General features: G+C 40.3%; 1 protein-coding gene across 5 annotated transcripts in view; it reads left to right on the top strand.

Moving 5' to 3' along the window:
* The window catches only part of TENM4 (teneurin transmembrane protein 4), a 741,938-nt gene that overhangs the window by 577,121 nt on the left and 144,033 nt on the right, over positions 1-20,784 (top strand). For all 5 annotated transcript variants that reach the window (XM_066572311.1, XM_066572312.1, XM_066572314.1 and 2 more), the window contains 3 exons: positions 10,669-10,770; positions 15,876-16,070; positions 20,258-20,458. In XM_066572311.1, coding sequence (XP_066428408.1) covers positions 10,669-10,770; positions 15,876-16,070; positions 20,258-20,458 — 498 coding nt within the window. The remainder of the gene's footprint in view (positions 1-10,668; positions 10,771-15,875; positions 16,071-20,257; positions 20,459-20,784) is intronic.

Genomic DNA, 20,784 nt, shown 5'->3' with positions numbered 1-20,784 from the left:
AAGCCTCATTTTTCCAAAGGCTGTATTCACGTGTACATACTTGCATTCAAGACCACAAAAAAAACCAGAAGCCAACAATATCAGCACCTCAGGAGTCACTGGACCAATCTTCATTTTGCATGGGGGCCGAGCAGATGAGAGGGACGTGGTCTGTGCAGTCGCTCCTGGCACATGTTGACTTTTTAAATAATAACAGTTGGTCTGTATATTAGATGTGTGACTGCTTTCTTTTGCGGAGTGCTACAACAGTCTCAGAAAAAGTTCCATAGATTATCTTAAACTGATTTCTAGACAGCTTGCCAGAGGCTCTGAGAAGGAGCAAGATTTGACCACATATGTGCAGCAAGTCTGCAAGGGGCAGGAACAGAGCCATAAGTACTGCTTTTTGTCTGGCTCTGACAGAAGACCACCAGAAGAGAAGAGTTCAATGCAGCTGCCTGAGATGCCCCAGAGAACTGGGGGCATCCCTACAGGGGGGCAAGGCTGAAAAAAGAACCTGGAGGGGAGTCAGGCTCTTGTGTAGCAGTGGCTGCAGGTCAGGCATCCTGCTTGGGAGCATGTCCCTGGCACCAGGCACTTACATAACTGAACCTCACATATCAGTCATTCCAGCCAGTGCATCCTTAGTTATCAGGCTGGATATATTAACCAAAGACTTGGAGTAAAATGAAATTTATTTTCTATGCACCCAAAATTACAACATTGCCAAGGTTTCGTGGCATTTGTTTGACCAAAAGAGATTACATTTGTAGTTCTCTTTGTGTGTATGCAAGAATGGTTTGGGTTTTTTCCTCCTGTACTACACCAACTTAAAACATCATTTAAAATGAAACTCAAGGCCAGATTTAGCCTTGCCCTGAGCTATGACAGCAGAAAATGTAATGTACTGAACGTGAAGTAACTTCCCTCTTGCTAGTACAGCTCCAGAAGTTGAACCCTGAAGGCTGAATAATTGTTGTTTCCTGTATTAGTTTGTAACAATTTATGAGAGTGGGAAGGAACAAAAAAAAATTCTATGCAATCCCCTGGGGAAATATGGGATATGAGAGTTTCATCTACTGGAGTGAAATTCAGGTTTAAAAATATTCCAACTGCAAAAAAAGGAATCTAAGAAGAAAATAACTGTTCACAGTGTGTCTTTCTAGATCTCCACAGCCATGTCACAGTTACGTTACAAGTACGGATTAAAGTCTTATTGTGCTTGGAAGCTGCATTGTAGAAGGAAAATTAAGAAGGCTTCAGTCCAACAGCTACTCTTTGTTTAAAATCATTCACTGAATTTTTTTTCCCAGCTAACTTCCAACCTGTGATCACATTTCAAGTGCTTTGGAACAGAGGGTGTTTTCAGATGGTCAGTGTATGATTCCTTAAGAACTGTATTTCAAGACCCTTTTGTGCTTTTAGCATTGCTCACATTGTAAGAAAACAGTGTTCCCTGTTTGGCCCTATGGACAACAGAAATACATTATCAGGATTTCCTGAAAGTTGGTGAAGTCAAGGGAGATTTTACCATCAAGTTAAATGGTCATATACATTGACCAATGCCCAAGTGCTTTTGAAATCCCATTACACTTTATGCTTTCAGCCATCTGAGAGCTTCAGATTATAAGGCATTCTGCCCTGGAAAGATTTCTTCTTAATAAGGAAGCAGTAAGAGAAAGGAATGAATCAGGGAGATAAAGATAAAGCTCTCTCTCAAAGGGCAACCCAAATTCAGACCAAATGTGGCAAAGGTTTCTGAAATAATCAGGCTTGTTCTCTTCTTTATTTACTCCCCAGCTATTCCCACTTGGTCCCTCTTTCTATAGAACAGAAGTTCAAAATAGGACAGAAAAAATCTGACTTTTTAGTATTTCCAGCTGGGACTGGAGTCAAAGGTGCTTGAAATAGTGTGAGAAAGACTGATATGATTGTGGTGAGAGCCATTTGAGTACCTGGATATACATCTCAAACCAGGCCTAAAAAACTAAGTATAGACAGCTCAAGGGAAAATGTGCTCACATGATGTACTGTGAAATTTGGCAAAATCAGCAGCTCTTGATTTCAATAAGTGACCTGACTGCCCCTGAGCACCAAACCTTCTGTGCTTCACCATCACCTTGTAAAATGTCCCAGCCTGCAGAGTCACTTCTGGCAGGGGCAGGTGTCTCTTGTCAGTACCCTCATGGAGATGGGGGTGTATCTGCACTTGCAAATTGCTTTTTTAAAACATTCTTGCAGAAAAAAGAGGAGGGAGAATAACATTCAAGTCAATATTGTGGATATGTCCTCTCTCCCTTTCCAGGTTCAGGAGTGATTTAAAGAGCTGTTTAAAAGACTGCCTGCTTGTCGCCCTTTTCCTAATTTAGCATCCTTATACCTGCATGTGAAGATTAGAGTTCCACTGGGATGTGAGAGCAAAACAGGGTTATATGCATGGGTCCTTAATTAAAACAGACCTCCCAGCCGTAGGAAAAAGAAAATAAAATAAAAATCTGGCACAACATCAACCAGCATTAGTAGTATCAGCATCATGCTAGGTACCCTACAGAAGAGGAAACTGTGAAAGAGCACTCAAAAATAATGACTGAGTTTCCATGATGATGTCAAGACTTTCACATCTCAGGCTGCCAGGTGTGGAATACTTGAGCTAGAAGTATAAAAGCTGTACAAAATAAAAATGAAGCAGAAAAATTGAAATCTCAGCAGGTGATGATGTACTGTAAGAAGGAATCAGTCCTTTAAAGCTTCATCTAGGGAAGGAAGAGGAGGAGCAAGAGAATACCAGACCCAGCATTTCCACATTTCCTTTGTTTCCAGGGCATTTTCTTTCCACTTACATTTGTTTTCTTTTTTTTTTTTTTTTTGGCTCATAGTGTCAAATTGATGCTTGAAGTCATCTGAAACCTGTTTTATCCTCTCTCACCTCCACATCTGCCTTAACATTGTTATCACAATTAGAAGGGCAGTGACAGTTCTCTAGGCTGAGAATCCAGCCTCTCCTGCAGTGAAATTCAATTGAGTAGCATCATTTCTTTGAAAAATAAACAAGACTGCAAGCTCTGCAACTGGGAAGTAAATTAAATGTGTTCACAGAGCTTCAGAATCCTCTTTGGCGTTCATCTTACACTGCTTGACTTACTATTAAAATTATTGCTAACATAGTCAGGGCAGTGACAAGGAGCATTTTTGTTAAAGAGAGATGTTATTGCAATGAACTTCTAGGTATCAGTTTTATCCTGGACAAGCAGACAAGCAGATCTAGGAAAAATAGTATGTGGCTTTCTAAGGTTGCTCTAGTGCAGCAGCAAAGAGTAAGGTGAAATAATGTGGTGTGCCTTCACTCTCCCAAGCAATATAATTCAGTGTACAGTGAGAGGAATGCTGGGCACTCCTCATGGCCCTTTTGTACTGTTGTGGCTGACAGAGGATTTCAAGGTCAAGTATAAACCATGGAGTCTCCCTGCTTGCTGCCTTGCTCCCTGTGCCTCCCTCCCTCCCTCCCTCCCAGCAAAACATTTTTGTTAGCCAAGGGAACACAACTAGGCAGAAAATAGATCAGTGGACAGCTAGGAACAATATATTTCTGTGTGACAATAAATACATGTATTTGTTTGATACAGTAAACAATTCTATTCTAATTATTTTATTTACCTCCTTTTTTAGTTTACTTGCTGTTTTTGAATTAATGCATCTTTGTATAGAGATAGTCACCATTTATTAGGAAAGGGTAAAAACCTTTTATTGTACCAATTAGTATGTATGCAATATCTTCCTGGGCTGGTAGATGAGTAGCTGTGGCAATTTATTTTAGGCTGAGCAGCTACATATATCTTCTCACCAGAACTGAACAAAAGATTTTGAGGCCATTTCTCATGTAGTGGCAGAGTAGACTACTAGTTGAAGGGACCAGACAGGATACTTTAAAAAACTCTGCTCTTTTCTTTGCATCTCATTTCTAATATGGAATATTCTCACTGGTACAAGTTTTTTGTATTCCTTGAACCTTGATTCCTGAACTGAGATTAGCATTGATTCATTAAGGTCTAATTGTCCTGCTCTAGTGCTGTTCCTACATGTTTCTGATGCCAAACCCTGCCATCTCCAAAGCATCCTTTTGAGATTATCAAATGAAACAGTTACATTTGAATTCATACAGCCACACAGCACTGAATGGCATTTAATCAGTTCTTAGAAAGCAGTCGTGGTGCTTATTAACACCCAAAAAGCTACTGCCTTCAGTTGCCAGCTAGATAACTATTTTTTCTTTGCCAATAGATAGTTGCCTCTAAATGCCTAGGGAATGATGATGCTTGGTGGCAAGTGCAGGCTATAAAATATTTATCTTTAACACACAATTGTATTACTGCAGCCTCTAATAGGATTTGGTGTCAGGCAAACATCTGCCTTGGCCTCTGGCCCAAAGATAGGGAAACAAGCTATTAAGTTGGATATTGCATAGTAAATAAATAAGGCAGAAATACTGTTAAAGTAGCTGTACTGCTGACCAGCAAACATGGTGAGTATATAAAAAAGAAGTCCATCAAGAGTCTAGAAATTTGTCTAGCTTCTTAATATGTTTATTGTGTTGCATCTGGATAAAGGTAATTCATGTCGGTAGTTGTGAGCCAGGCTGACAGATCTTTATAGAGTTCACCACAGTAGAATTGGCTTTCATGGGGCTTTTTGTCCACAGCAAAGTGGTCCCCTGAGCAGACCATTAGCCTGGGAGCTTTGTCGCTGTCACATGAGTCAATTTATAATGTGAAGCAAATGCTGTGTCGTATTTGTGTCCATGCCTCAGATTAACAACTCTAAAAAATGGGAATGGTAACAGTTAGTGATTTCATATTGAACTTGATAATACCCTTAAACAAAAGATAGTGTAGTGTGAAGTCTTACTGTGGATGGGGGCTGGATCGTGCCAGTTTATGGCCTCTCTCAGAGGAAGGGGTGATTACAGTGGGAAAACTAGCAATGGGACAAAGGTTTCAGCCAAGTTTCCCTCAAAATCTGCCAGCTGTGAGTTTACTTGTACTGAAAAACATCCCTGAAAGAAATGGCAAAAATAGCAGATCAATGTTATTTTTTGCAATATGTTGAATTATAGCTGCTGAGGATACTTGGAGAAATTTTTTTTGTTTCTTTCTTTGCTTTGATATTTAAAGCTCATGAGCAGAAAGGACCTTAAAGAGTGCTTCAGAAGAGTTTTGCTCTTGAAGACGTCTAGGCTTTTGCACTTAATGAATGTTTTCCCTTTCTTATTTTTATGAATCCAGAAAGTGTTTTGTACATCCTCCTTTTCCTGTCTGGGGTAGGCTGTCCTACAGTAGGGAGTACCTGCTCTAGTACCTGTCAGACAGGGCATTGACATACCATTCTCCAAAATGAGGTGTGTGGCTCTGAAGACCAAGTGTCTCATTATGTCATTTAGACTTTCTGTCAGAGAAGTATGAGGATATTTATAATGGAGAACTGAGAAGATGCCCAGAGGGCTTGAGCACCTCTTCTGTGGAGACAGGCTTAGGGAGTTGGGGCTGCTCAGCCTGGAGAAAAGACGGTGCCAAGGAGACCTTAGAGCTCTACCAAAGGGTTACAAAAGAGCTGGAGAGGGGCTTTTTACAAGGGCACGGAGTGATAGGACAAGGAGGAATGGCTTTAAACTGACAAGTAGGCAGGTTTAGGTTAAATATTAGGAAGAAATTCCTCACTGTGTGATGAGGCATTGGCACAGGCTGCCCAGAGAAACTGATATGTGGTTGACATATCCCTGGAGGTGTTCAAGGCCAGTTTGGATGGGCTGTAGAGCAACTTGGTCTAGTGGAAGGTGGCTCTGCTCATGGGAGGGGGATTGGAACTGGGTGGTCTTTAAGGTCCTTTCCAATCAAAACCATCAGTGATTCTGTGACTCCATTAAATGACTTGCTTTTTCAGTCGCTAATTAGACTGTGAAGCTGGCAGAACACTTAATTCCATAGGCAAGCTTCTGCATTCCCTCTTAGAAACCCCACACCCCAAGTTTTGCCCATGTGCCCCTGGTGTGAGTTGTTTGCTTTCAGAAGTTTCACTCCTGCTGGTGGTTGAAAGGTGGCATGGAAACTGTGTTTTCAGTGTTCTCTTTTCATTCAACAGCAAAACCTGATGAAGGCATCATGCATCATCCATTGACTGGCCCTCAAGTTATTAATCTCTGCCCTTACCGGCTGGTGTCAGTCACATCTCTTCAGGGATTTGGAAGCCAAGAGAAAACTGTGGGAATCAGACTGGAAACAGAGAACATATGTATCTCTTTCTAAAATAGAATTGTTCATGGTCTCACAGTGAACTTTAACAATTAAAGAAAACAAAAACATTGTCATAATTCTCTAAAGGAGTTCCCATGGTACTATTCATAAAACACCATATGGAATTTTGTATATATTGGAAAATACTCCTCTAATTATGCGAACAGCTTACAGAATAAGCTGTGTAATGGAGACTAGAAGCCAGCCATAACTGCAGTGGCCTGTTTTTGCTTATTGACTGATAGTGTGTCATCTCTCTAGCAATGCTGACTGTGAACACACTCAAAAGGAAGACAGCTGCTTTGTGCCACTGACTTAGGGACTCCCTGAATGTTAAAGTTGTGTCCTTCTATCCCATATGATAATAATTTGGCTAAGCCCTAGCTTCGGAAAATGTCTGCCTGATTCTTTATTCTTTCCAGGGTTTTCCCACCACAACTCCCTAATTTCTGATGCCAAGTCATCCTCCTCCTCCTGTTTAGCTTGAAATGTAGGTGCTAGAGCACTGTGCATGAATGCATGTGCACTTACACATGGCAGAAGGGCCAGAAAATTTTCTGAGGTGCCCAACTGGCAGTCTGTAACCATTGAAACAAAATTCAGTCCTAGGATGAAAATACAGAGGTTTTTATGAGAAGCCTTGAGTGAGTATAACTTGCTAATGCCTGCAATATCAAAGTAAAAAGAAATTCCAGGTTGTGATTCTGCCTAAGAATATAAATAGGAGCAAGTTCAGTGTTGCAGACCCAGCTTGCAGACTTGCTCCTCACAAGCCTTAGTCTCTGCCTTGTTTTGTGCTCATTAGCTGTGGAGCTTCTCAGGAAAAAAAGTGTGTTCATTTAACACTTCCTTTATGGAAATACTTTGGAGTTGTTTGGGAGTAGCTTTGAGACAAAGATACACTGCATGAACCTTCATCACTTTTCAGAATTGATTCTCAGTGGTGAAGAACTTTTGGGAGTGTGTGAAGACCTTAATTGCCCTGAATCACCAGGAAAGTTTGCATCCTTAACTGCTAAAAAACAGCAAGTGGCACAAGTCACAGGGGGAGTAGAGTTTCTTTTCACTTCATCTCATCTCTATCAGGCAGGTTATTCCAGGGCAAATAGAGGTAGTGTAAAATGAGAATACATTAAAAATGTTACTTTTGGCAATATTAGAAAAACAAGGGACATCAGAGAAAGCAGTGAAATGGGATTAAAGGATTTTTAAGGGCCTACTCTATTATTAATAGCAGAGGGTATTCAGGCCACAGGTAAGAGCTACTGAGGTGCTTCAGTGAGGAAGGTAACATGGGTTTCATCCACCTGTTTTTTAATTCCTTTTGAATTCCTTTAGCCACTCTATGGCAGTTTGGCCACATTTGAAAAGAAGTATCTGGGAAACCAAAGATTGAGGAGGTAGTGACAGATGAAGTGATATGTGTGCATATCACTGCAGCTTTACAATGAGGAATGCCAGATCTGCATATGAACCAGAAAATAGATGTGAATATTTTTTTTTAATGTGTTAGTGTCAGTCACTGTCAGCAGGGATTTGACCAGTTGTAAGTGTCTCTGCTAAACCAGTCAGAGGAGGAAAGGATGCACCACCAGAGTAAAGGTTCTTAATGGATTCACCCAGAAATTCTTGAAAGGTTGGTTACCTTAGCACAGGTCTGCTCCATTTCTGTGATTACTCTGAACTTCTAAATCCCTTTATACATAGTCATTGTAGTGGACAATGTAATTCAGTTTAATCTGTAGTGGACATCGAATTGGTGTGCAGAGTCTGACCTGTCTTGTCCTAGGCATCACAGACACACCAGCTGAACCCACTGTAACTGCAAAATGTTGTTTCCAGTAAGAAAGATTACCATTTAGCTGATGTAGTGCATTGTCACACTTTGGAGCAGTTGCTATACTTGATGTATGCTACTTTTTACATACTTTCTAGATGTTTCTGTGGGTCTTTTTACTATTTTATTTAAATATTATATTACAAAAATATACCAAGAAAGCTATATGGATATTTACTCTTTTTCAAGATTCAGTTTAGTCCATTAAAGCAAAAACTTGGGAAAAAACTCTTTAAAATAGTTTTTAATATTCTGAAGGTGTTGTTAATGCTGGGAGTCTGTCCTGCATCATGCCCTGAGGTATTCCACTTGACTTCAAAGATCACATGTTACATCTTTACATCTTTGCAGGGTTGCTCCACCTTGCAGCCCCTGACGCAGTGTGGCAGTGGGGTGGTGAGGTGTCATGGGACAATTGCACTGATGCTGAATAGCACAGCCTTTCTCTTCCCAGTTTTCAGGCAGCAGGAAAAAAAAAATACTCCATTTTTTTTTCTGCTGCATTCTTTTTTTTTGCCACCTTTGAGCTTAACCACCTCATTGGAGGGTCTGACAAGTGCCAGAAGCAGCACAAGAAGAGGGAGCTTAGAGTTGTTCTTAAGATGAGAAGATTAGAGGAAAAGGACTGACCTTTTCAGCAGCAGGAGTGGTTAAATCTCCTTGCCCATCTCATTATCTTGTTTCACAGAACTCACACTCTATGTTCTTCATGCTTGTAAGTATGTACATAAATAACTTCCTTTTCCTAAATCGTTGGGTATATTTCTTGAAGAACAGAAAAATACAAGTATTGTAAAAAAAGCATAGAGAAAAAAAGTCATAAAGTGAATTAATTTTTGTTTTCAGAAAAACAAAACTCTGTCATTAACCCATGTCAGAGTTCTGAAGATTGTATACACGTGGGCTAATATTAATTTTCATTTACAGGATAGATTTGTGTTTATACCTGATATGAAGTGAGAGATGATATTCCCAAATATCACTATAAATGCACAAGACCTTAGTTGTTACTTCTTTATTCTAGGAAGCATGGCTGCTCTTTAACTGGAGCAAAGATGGCAGTTCAAGCCTAAAGGGTTGACTGCATGTTGTGACTGTATTTCCACACACCATCAAGTGAATACCTGCTTAACTACTGAGTGTTAGAAAACTGACAGCACTTCCTTGTACCTTTCTTGCTGCATGGAGCGGTCTGCTTATGAGATGTCTGAAACCAAGACTTGAACCATAAATGCTTTAAACTGGTTTTATTATTTAAATTTGCTGTTGTCCTTTGTGAATTACTGAATTTAAAATGTCAGCCTTTATTTAAAATTACAGCCTTTAAAATGTCCTTCAGAAACCTCTGCTCTTTGGCAAACACCCATCCAGAAACTGGCTTCCTTTCATTTGTGATTGGAAACTAATCTGCACATCTCTGCTGTCGCTGGTTCTCTTCACTTGCACTGATTGGGAGTTTACAAATAACTTTGCTCCCACAAGGTTGCATGAAGTGTATCTGTGCAAATGCAATCATTATTCACAGGGCTGAGATTTTCACCCCACTCCATGTGTACCACCAGTGCCTCTGCTCTGTAACCAAATCCAGTTTTCATCTGATAGGCATCTCCCTCAGAGAAGATGTGAAATAGCACTGTAGAATGAACCATGGTATTTATTACAATGTCTTTCAAAGCCCCACTCACATTTACTCAGTTTTCACTCAGTTTAGTGTAAGAAAAAAGGATTATTTTCATTCTCTTTTTGATGTGTTTACAAGCTTGTGTTGTTTTTTTATGAAAGATATGTTTTAGTCCCAATATTCTGAACTCTCTTTGAAAGAGAAGTGCTAGATAACATTTTGCTTACCTGTTAACTTCCCCTGAAAAATGAATAGCTGGTGTTTTTGCCAAAATCAGGTAATTTAAGATGATAACTAGAAATAGAAGAAAATGTGAAATAGACCCAATCCTGTTCCACCAAATAGAATATTAGCCCCAGCACTTTGAGCTGTTAAAGATACAAATTATATAAAGTATAATGTATTATATTCAATATAATATTGCAGAGCAAATAAGAAGAAATTTGGTTAAAGGTATTTCGTCAACAAGCAGATAGGATGAACCAAGGGTCTCTGTTCAGTAAGTTCATAAGGGAACATATCTATCATCACTCAGCTCTTTTTGGCACAAATAAATGTCTCAAGGTCACTTAATCAAGTCAACAAAACTGGACCAACAGTGTATGTTCTGCTGTGAGAATGGTGTGTATTGTATCCCTGCAATAAATTCAAAGACGAGAAATGGTCATAAAAATATACAGGAAAAAAGAAATTTGGAAGTTTCCAGGTACTGAGAGAATGCCCAACCTGGTAAGTGCTGAGCAGCTCATATTTAATCACAGAATTTGCAGTTGAACCATCCATTGATGTAAATGGATGAGCAGGGTTTAGTGCAGCTCACACTAATGCTTTCACCCAAGTGCAGCAATTGCTTTGAAGTTTCAACTGTCCTGCCCATCCAGAGCTCTCCTAAACTCAGAGGTGTTTTCTTGCCTAAAGAAGTGTCTGAATTCTCTTTTGTTTTCCAGAATCAGTGGATAACTGTCCCAGTAATTGCTATGGGAATGGAGACTGCGTGTCTGGGACTTGCCATTGCTTCCTTGGCTTTCTGGGCCCTGACTGTGGCAGAGGTAAGAATTTATGCTTGGTTAACTGTTACCCTCTCCCATTCAGTTAACTTTTTTGTCTTGGAAATTATATTCATGACAGTGCCTTCTGCAAAGTACTCTTCATCCAGTGTGGGGATGCTGCAGTAGAGTGGAAAGAAGTTGATCTGTGAATTTTGTTTGCCACAAATTTGCTAAAATTTCTATCAGCAGCTGAGGGACATAGCAATTACTCATGGGTGTTTACCCTGGAGAAAAGAAGGATCAGGGGGCATCTTACTGGTCTCTAGAACTACCTGAAGGGAAGGTGTAGTCAGGTGGGGATTGGTCTCTTCTCCTAAGTAAGTGATAGGACAAGAAGAAACATCCTCCAGTTGTGCCAGGGGAGGTTTAGATTGGCTATTGGGAAAAATTTCTTCAGCAAAGTATTCAGGCTGCTCAGGGGAGTGGTGGAATCACCATCTCTGGAAGTGTAGGTGTGGCATTTAGGCACATGGTTTAGAGGTGGGCTGGCAGGGCTGGACTCAATCTCAGAGGGCAGTTCCAACCTTAATGATGCTTTGATTCTTTCCTAATTGTGCCTGCTGTGCCCTTAGCAACAGCACAACCCCTTGGGCTGCTTGTGGACAGGCAAATGTCATGTTGGAAGTTTTCTCTCTGGAATTGACTTTAGAAAACAGGACTTATAAATGTGGCATTATGGTTTGTTTAGCAGAGCACTTTTATCATGGTGTGGCATGACAGTATAATGATACTTTCTTTTAAGATACTGATTGTACAAAAAGTACCTGGCAAGTCTGCCTGAGCCTGGCTGTGGGGAATAGGGCAGCATTAGCATAAGGCTAGGAGTGGGATAATGGCAGGAACAACTGGTTACTCTGGCCAAAAGTGAAAACACTGGGAGGACTGGGAAGGAGACTTACCCCAGTAAACAGTATAATAAATTTTTCTGCTCAAGTGATAAGTATTTTTAATAAATGGCTTTGGAAGAGTTTTCTTTGGCCTGAATTTTTTAGGTTATTTAAACATTTAAAAAACAAACTGAAATACTTTTAGTAAGAACACATTTCAAACCAAGATATGAAAACCTTGCATGTGGGAAATGACAGGATACTGTGCATCAACCTTTTCAAGGCCTTTTTTGGCTCAAACAGTCCAACAAACTAAGTACAGATTTATAAATCTGGAGAGGGAGGTAGCATAAAACGTTAGTGCCCACCCAAGGAGCTGTGGTAAGGCTGCAGGTCAGGTCTTTACCCCACCTCATCACTGCTTTAGAAAGCAGGCTGGCGCCTTCCCAAGAGAGAGCTAAACTCTGTCCAACCCCAGCCCTCTCCCCCTCCAGCTGAGCTGGGTCACATCCCAGCAGTGAGGCAGGAGACAGAGATAAGGAGCCGAGCACCCCTAGGGCAGGCGGGAGCTCCCTGCCAAGGCAGTGGGGCCGGGCTGAACCCGGCGGGGTTTCAGAGTTCACAGCCCAGTAAGATGGATGTGGCAAGCTGTGTCCCTGAGAGCTGTTATGTCAAACTTCTTGCTGACTCAGGTTACACTTGGTTTGCATTTCCTTACACTTGGTTTGCATTTCCAAGCTCCTTTTCAAATCCCTAGAGCTGGAGACAAAAGGAGTTTTTTCCATGTCCCATAGCATATTCCAGCTCACACCTCCTAACTTTCAGTAGGGGCAGAAGTTCAGGGCTTATTTCCCCCAAGGCTCCCTGTAGAGTCTGTGGAGAAGAAGAACTTTCTTCACTGTGAGTCAGAGTACTTAAATTCTTGTTCTGAATCCACTTGCAGAGCAGCTCACCTCCCCTCCCCGGCTGCCCTGAACTTTCTCAGGCTTTTCAAGGGAGCGATGTGAGTCTCCCATTTCACCAGAGCACATGCTCTAGCTGCTATGAACACCTTTTGTTAAACTCTGTCTTTTCACTCAGAATCGTCTGGGTTCAGATGTTGCACTCTGCCTTTAGGAAGACAGGAAAATACCTGGAATGCCAAATTTATGTTTGTATATGCATGTCCATTCACTGAGTGTGTTAAATAGATCATACTGCCATGAGCATGAGATCCAAGGATTCCAGGATTGTCTTACTGTTGATTTTCAGGGGCACCCAAGACTCTTCTTTTGACCTATAAATCCCTCAAAAGGCAGCAAGTGTAAGGCAGTTACAGTATCCATCTGCAGCCCTTCACAATCCTTGTATGGAGCAGTAATCCTTAAACAAGCGGGTTCCTGCTCACACTGAGCATTCCATGGATTTCCTGGGTGTTCCTTTATTTCAGTTCAGCCTTGTAATTTACCATCCAAATGAATGGGAAACTCTGGAGCAGAAAGCCTTTCACTTTTTAGTAATGGTTTATTACTAATGTATTATTAACTAATTATTTTTAAAAAATAAATGAGAGCAAGTCACCAGAGGTGTATTCCATAGGCTTTTTGAAGGTTTTCTTGGACATGGGAGGTTGCCCTTTCAAGTTCTGTTTAAAGTAAACAAACAAACAAATGATCTTACTCACTGATGTTCAACTTGCAAGAAACAAGAGTATGCATTTGGATTGCTGCTATCATTACCACACTAGAGAATTTCTGTAATTTTGCCATCATAGACATTGTTGGAATCTGAATGATCAAATAATAATTATATATCTTTATATATGGAAAAGAGTTGCATAAATAACAGGAGAAAAATTCAGAAACCTCTTTTGTCTTTATTCATTATTGCATGCTACAGAGGAGGTCTTGTTCTCTCCATTGCCTTGACATTTGTAGCAGTGCTTTCCAGGTGATGCTGAAGGACTTCTCCACAGAAGGCTCTGTGGAGTGTCAATCTCACTGCAGATGGCCAGTAATTTATCTGATCCTTTACTGAGTAATCAGCTGTCTTGTCAGGAAACATGTAAGTCTTTCTCAGCAACCTCTCCCTGGTTAAAGGCAGTTATTCTTTCTTCTTGTTGAAAAGAACTGCAGTTCTTTTCCCTGCCAGTGCCTTGAAAGAACAATGTCCATTACTGAGCATTGAAATTTGAGATGGGAGGGGCAGAAAATTCCATCACTTACTTAGCTGAAAAGTGAAATTACAGAGTGAGTGTGCTGTGAGCCATGCACACAATACAGTGTATCTTACACAATTTAAGTCTCATGTTGTATAGGTAGATACTATCTTGCAAATTATGCACTTGCAATGCACTACGGCATCGTGTTTCCTTCAAAGTGAACAGAATGCTCCTTAGTAATAACAATTGCCAAATTCCTTTCTTTCCTAAACTTCTTTTATCTTGGTCAGGCAAATACAGTTCACTGCATATCGAACTGGTTTAACAGTCAGAGTTGGCAGTGCTTTGTATTTTATTGAGGCTGCTGTAGTTCTGGAACACTCAAACTGACTTGACTATAAGGACATGTGGAAACAACTCATGATGCACTTTGTGAGATTACTGTCTGAAAATATGGAAGAAAAGGAGAGGAAAGCTTTCCTTAACCATGTAATACCCCTTCCCACACATAATCAAAGTCAGGAACAAAGCAAAAGAGGATTCATCACATGCCTAATCCAGTTGGATTAAGCAGCAGAATGGAATATTCATTTCACATTTGTCCTGTATAAAATTGTTCATAAATTGCCTTTCTGAGAGGCAGATGAGAAGGCCAGCTGCTCTCACCTAAGGCTGATGTGCAACAGTGAACAAGAGCAGTCTGTGTTGAATATATGTCCTTGCAGCAGAGTTTCAGCAAAATAAAATGAAAGAGAATAGGACTTAAGCAAGAAGTTTCAAGGCAGAGTGAACAGGAAAAAGCTGTTGTTTCTGAGGGACTGAAATCAGAATCTTCCTTGGCAAAATCAGAAGAGGGGACAAAAGGAGCATAATGTGGCTGGTGTGGAGAATGCCATAAGGAGAAGGCATCATCTGAAAGCAGCTGGAGAAAACTTGCAGAGCAGTGATTACAAAAAGCTGTGGTCCTGGAGGCTGAGGTCTGGTTCTTGATGCCCTCTTGGGGGTTCTTGATGCTTCCTTGGGGTACTTGTTCTGTATCCTTCATTTCATCCCATCTAACTGCCTGGCATTTTCCAAATTTAGCTCTGAAAATGCTTAATCCTGGGATCCATCATGCCACAGCTTGAGCTTGTCATTTTCTTCTTCTTCCCTTTATCACAGGGAAGAAATCCTGTATCTGGGTGGCCTTGAGAGTCACCTGACTTCTCTGGAAACAAGGACAATTAAAAATACTTTATAAGTCCTTTATAAATTATACAAATTTCAGAGGATAGATTTACATAGCTTTTATTACAGGGCGCTTGGAAACAGTAGAGGCCAATTTTGCCTTGTGGCTGGTGATGAATGGAGTCCAGCAGAGATGATAACCAAAAATGGGGACTGGGCATTCAGTTAGAACGATAGAATTAATAAGGTTGGAAAAGACCTCTAAAACTCTTTTCATCAAGTTCAGCTATTAAGCCAGCACTGCCAAGTCCACCACTAAGCCAAATCCGAATCTGCCACAAAAACACATCTTTTAAATTCCATCAGGGATGGTGACTTTGTCACTTCCCTGTGTAGCCTGCTCCAGTGCTTGACAACCCTTTCAGGGAAGAAGTTTGATAGCTGATGGTATGACATGAGCTAAATCAGGGAAGTAGTCTCAATGTGGTATTCTGGGCTCTGAGCAAAGCAACTGAAACCCATAAAGCTGAGAGTTGACTCAGAAAAAAACAGGGGAGTGATTTGTGTGCCACTGAGGTCCACAGCAGAGGCAGTGTCAAGGAAAGTCCGGCAGCAGGTCAGGGATAGTGATAAGCAATCTAAAGTCAGTGATGCTCCAGAAAGAAGACATCAGTACATTGTGAAATCAGAATACGAGAAAACTATGAGTTCAGTTAGTGAAAAAAGTATCAGTGACACAAAGCAAAAAGATAGTCTAACTTAAGAGCATTGTTTGTTTTAAACACTCGCAGGAGAATAGAGTTAACAGCTGGGTATCATCCATATAAAAGATTGGGTTTTGGCAAAACAAACAGCAGCATACCCCGGTGAAGATTGTGTATGAAGAATGTAAATTACATGCTCGACTCTTGTGCTTCTTTTTGAAATGATTTTCCATTTGTTTTAATGTGATTTTTGTTGTCTGTCCATAGCGTCCTGCCCAGTGCTGTGCAGTGGAAACGGGCAGTACATGAAAGGAAGATGCTTGTGCCACAGTGGCTGGAAGGGAGCAGAGTGTGATGTCCCAACCAACCAGTGCATTGATGTCTCCTGCAATAACCATGGCACATGCATCATGGGCACCTGTATCTGCAACCCGGGATACAAGGGCGAGAGCTGTGAAGAAGGTATTTGCAGGATGCATTCAATTAGCCTTTTGCTTTGATTGTTGTTCTGTAATTATATGGATGGAGGCTATTCAGCATCAGACTGGCACTTAAACAGAACAATAATAGGCACCTTACAGATACAATAGATGGATACAACATAAAAATGATATGTTGTCATAACTCCTTGTTAGCTATCATACTTGTTCAATAATTGGATGAAAAGCCATCAAATGCTTCAGATAGAAGAATCTAGTTGAAAGACCAGAACATCTAATCATATGTTCAAATGTTCTTATTAAAGCATCATTTCCATTTACACATCTAAACGTATAATTACTTTTACAGCGCTTTCTTCTCTGCTGCACTATACCAAGCAATTTCAGTTGCTTACATACACAAAATGGTGGCGTATGAGAAAAAGTCCCTGGTCCTTGTCAGCTTTAAAAGCTTAGAAATGCTTAGGACTTGAATTAAATTCTGCTTCAAAGTCAGATATTATTTTAATGGCTCTTCCATAGCTTTTTTCTCACATTAGCCCCCCAAAAATTTCTCATTTACATTTAGATTTATGGCTGCTTTTAGTACTTATCTTTAATCTTTTTTGTGTAGGAACTCACCTGCCAACATAAACCTTTATCTTCCTGAGTCTGTGACTGCTTCTTACTGCTAATGAAAAAGTGGACAGTTTTGCAAGTGTATAAATCATTCAGAGAGTATAATTATATATCCAAAAGTGCATTATTTAAAGAATAATGTTCAAAACTTTTGAAAACTATTCTCAGAGTTCTATGCTGGTGACCTGATAAATAATTATTCTTAAATTGCACTTCTACAAGTACATATATAAGGCCTCTTCCCTGCTTGATAGATTAAAGACATCATTTGATACATTCAAGAATGACAACAGCTTGAATTAATTTATGGTGGTCTTCATGTATGCAGGATAAAGATTTATCTAAAATGGCTTTATTTTATAGGCAATGAAAATAGGCTGAATTGGATTCAGACATTCAAATGGCATCTAATCTAGCAATTCTTTTGATGTGTATAATGTATTGGAGTGGGACATCTCTGATGTAGCATGGCTTCAGTGTCAGTAAATGTTAGAGATGAAGACAGTATCAGCTCTTGTAACAATAAGCCATCTCTTGTGAAAGCCACATTTTGGCTTAAAGCACAATTCAGTGAAGCTGTGGGGCGTACAAAACCCAAAGATTGTGACTACTCAAGTATCTTTAAAGCATCTCTGTAGACCTCCTATTTACTAGATCATATCTTTACTGGATAAACAGAAATGAAAAGATCCTAATTTTGCCTCCAGCCAGAAGTGTTTAATGTGTGTAAATCAGAGTGAGATTTGCCCTTTTTCTAACAGGAACCTTTATTTCCCTGGTCACGTTTAAAGCAGAAAAGCCAGGCGCTGCTCAGTTATTTTATGTTATCACTGTAGCAGGGGACAGTGTCAGTCCCACTAGGTCAAAACTTGAAAAAGGAGGAAGAACAAAGAGAACATGGTTTTTTCTTATGGGCTCTTTAGTATTTTTCCAAGCATGCATGTTTTTGATACTCGAGGCATAATTTGTACTACGTTGTGAGGGGGGGAAGCAGCTCAGAAATATGCCATGTGGGAAATCTTGAGAACATATATATACATATTTAGATTTAGTAAAAAAGTTGATTTATACTATTTTTTAAATTGCTTTTACTCTTTAATTTCTCTTCTAAGAAGGGCCATCTGGTATTGATTACTTTTTATTATTTCTCAGTTCTCGTAGCTTCATTGCTTGGTCCATGTTTGTAATGGGTTTTCATTCCAGGGTTTCTCCTGTCTTTTCTTTTTCCCCCATAGAAGTTCAGCAATGTTTATAAAACATCAGCCAACAATCCTACGCGAGATTTTCTTTTCTCTTTCCTTAGTTTATTGGCCCATATTTTATAAGGCATGGCCTAAGCCAGCGAGACATTGCAGGGAGGGGAGCAAATTTAAGAAGTGAAATATGAGAAGTTACTCTTTGGGCACCGAATAAGCCTAATAACTTGTGTGACCAATGAAGCATGAAGCATATTGGGGAAAAGTGTAGAAGAGGCACTAACCTTGCTTGCTACATGATTTATCTCCCTGGCAAAGATTCTGCACAAGGCTTAACTATAAACAGGGCATTTTCCAACCAAGAATTTGGCCATTTGGGACATTTTCCAACCAACAACACGGGCATATGATTTTTTTTTCTTTTCCAGGTATACTAGATCTTGTCAGCTCTGCCCTCGTGCCCAGCTCCTCATCTCTGCTTCCCCCAGAGCTGAGCAGCTAAATTTGTCAAGCAGAACTCCCTAAAAATATACCATTGTACTCCATATCCACTAAGCAATTGATTAAGAAGAAAGCAGAAGCCTGTAATCCTATCCCAGGGCCCTTCCAATGGTGCAGAAAGCCTAAAGAGATAGATCCAGTGAGGCTGAGATTAAAGTAGCCGTTGTGTGTGACATTTTCTGAAAGGGCTCATTTCAACATGAAAAATGGCCTTGGGATTATGATAAATGGGGGGTTCTGACATGCACATTCTCCTCCTATAATCGTCTGTGTTAGAGCTGAGATAGCAGATTGTCTGCCTCCTGTGATGGAGGCCCCTGCAAAACTCACCTTTTTCCCAACTGACCTTCAGAGGGGATGATTAATTGCCTGAAGGTAGCCTCTTGTCAGTTAGCCTGTGATCTTTGTTCTCTATGTTCAAACCATCTGCTGAGAACTGAGGAGGCTGCTACTCCATCCCTTAGTCCTTTTCATACTTATTACTGCTGAGAAAGAACAGGGCCAGGGATTCAAGGGTCTCATGCTAAAATTGGCACCCTCGCTCCCAGCTCACTAACAGTGAAGGAGATTTATGGACTCATCCTTTCCAGCCTCTTAAAATTTTTGAGGATTGTTCCAGCTATGAGCAGAGCTCCAGGAATCAAACAAAAAAGAAAATTCTCTCTCATGCCTTGGGATAGTAATAACTGAGCCATTACATGTCAGACTGAGAAGAGTTTGAGAATCCAGGGAATTATCAGAGCAGCTGTTGTGTTTCCTTTTAAGGTTTCTGGATCTTAAACAGGTCAGTGGAATTCTTATTAGCTTTTCCAGGGGTAAAAACTGAACCACAAACCTGTCGTGTGTGTGGTAGCCATGTTCTGCTCTGCTGTATCAGAGCCAGAAGCTGGACAGTTTTCCTGTGCTGCTTAGCCAGACTGACACTTGTCACCAATCCCCAGGGAACTGCCACACACCGTTTCAAAAGACGGGAAGAATTTTTCTAGGCTGTCCTATCAGCTTTTATTTATAAATAGACGATCGACTCCTCCACTGGGTTTTTCTGGGAGGGTGTCTGGTGCATTTCATATTTTTCGATTGCTGGATGAAATTCCCCTGTGGGCAGAGCAGCTGACAGTTGCCTACAAAACACATAACTCAAGAATCAGGGAGGGAGGACATTTGGTCTTTTGGTGTACATTGCTATACCCCTAACTAAATGGTCTCTGATCTTTTTAGGAAAGTTCCTCTTTTATGGGGGGAAGTAAACCTCAAACATTTTAAAAAAATTGATCAAAAATAAAATCAGAAGAACACCATTATAAAAAAGGCATGATTTTATTTTAATCCTTATTCAAGAAAAACTGTCTATGGATATATTTCAGTGTGAAATTTCTTTAAGTCTCCATGAAACCTTTATAGATTTAAGCACATTCTTCAATTTAAGCATGTATTTTGCTGAATAAGAATGTCAGCCTCTGCTGAATCTTTATGCAAAATTCTCTCTCAGAAAACTAGGGCTCAGCTTCAAATTCATTAGTAATAGTAATTTAGGTTATTTTAATAGAATAAATGAAGACACACTATGTGTACAATAGAATATTATTCTTATTCTATTCTTAATTTATATTAGCCTGTTCTTACCAGAAAGATCCCTTATTAGTGTAGACCTGCATAAAAGAATGGATTTCATCACTAGATTTTTCTCTGCTTTTCATGTAGGTGTTTTAGGTCTCACTGCCTTTTAGGGCCACTCACTTCTTGCATGAAGCATCTGTTTTGTTCACAGCAGGGCTTTTTGGTTGAAACCTTGAGATACTGTGTAAATATGTTTGTGTAGACAGCAGTCTGATAGCTTTTTTCCTGAAGTCCCATTTGCTTTCTCTGTCTGCTTCCTCTTCCTTCTCCCATGTAGTGGACTGCATGGATCCTACCTGCTCGGGACGAGGCGTGTGCGTCCGAGGAGAATGTCACTGTTCGGTTGGCTGGGGAGGAACAAATTGTGAGACCCCAAGAGCCACTTGTCTGGATCAGTGCTCTGGTCATGGGACCTTCCTCCCGGATACTGGACTCTGCAGCTGCGATCCCAACTGGACTGGCCACGACTGCTCAATCGGTAACGTCAGCACTGGCTTACTGTTGGTCTTTCGTTAAACTTTGTGAAACACTCTGCAAAAAGGTGCTACAGACGTATTCCTGTGAAGCACTGGAATTTCTCCTTCCAGTCATGCCCAATGTAGGGCGTGACTGGAAGGATAAATTCCATAGCTCAACTACATAAATAATTCTGCTACCATTGCTGAGCATAGAGTAATATCATAAATAACTCCATTAAAGCCACCTAGGCTTGCTATTGTTCATTATATGGCTGTTAATGTAATTGATGGTCTACATATAACTTCTTGTTCCAGTGATAGTTCTTGATGAACCCCAGGACCACTA

The sequence above is a fragment of the Molothrus aeneus genome, chromosome 2, assembly GCF_037042795.1.
Source record: "Molothrus aeneus isolate 106 chromosome 2, BPBGC_Maene_1.0, whole genome shotgun sequence".
Taxonomy (NCBI): Eukaryota; Metazoa; Chordata; class Aves; order Passeriformes; family Icteridae; genus Molothrus; species Molothrus aeneus.
Note: the sequence above shows the minus strand (reverse complement) of the source record. Positions and strands in the feature narration are given on the sequence as shown.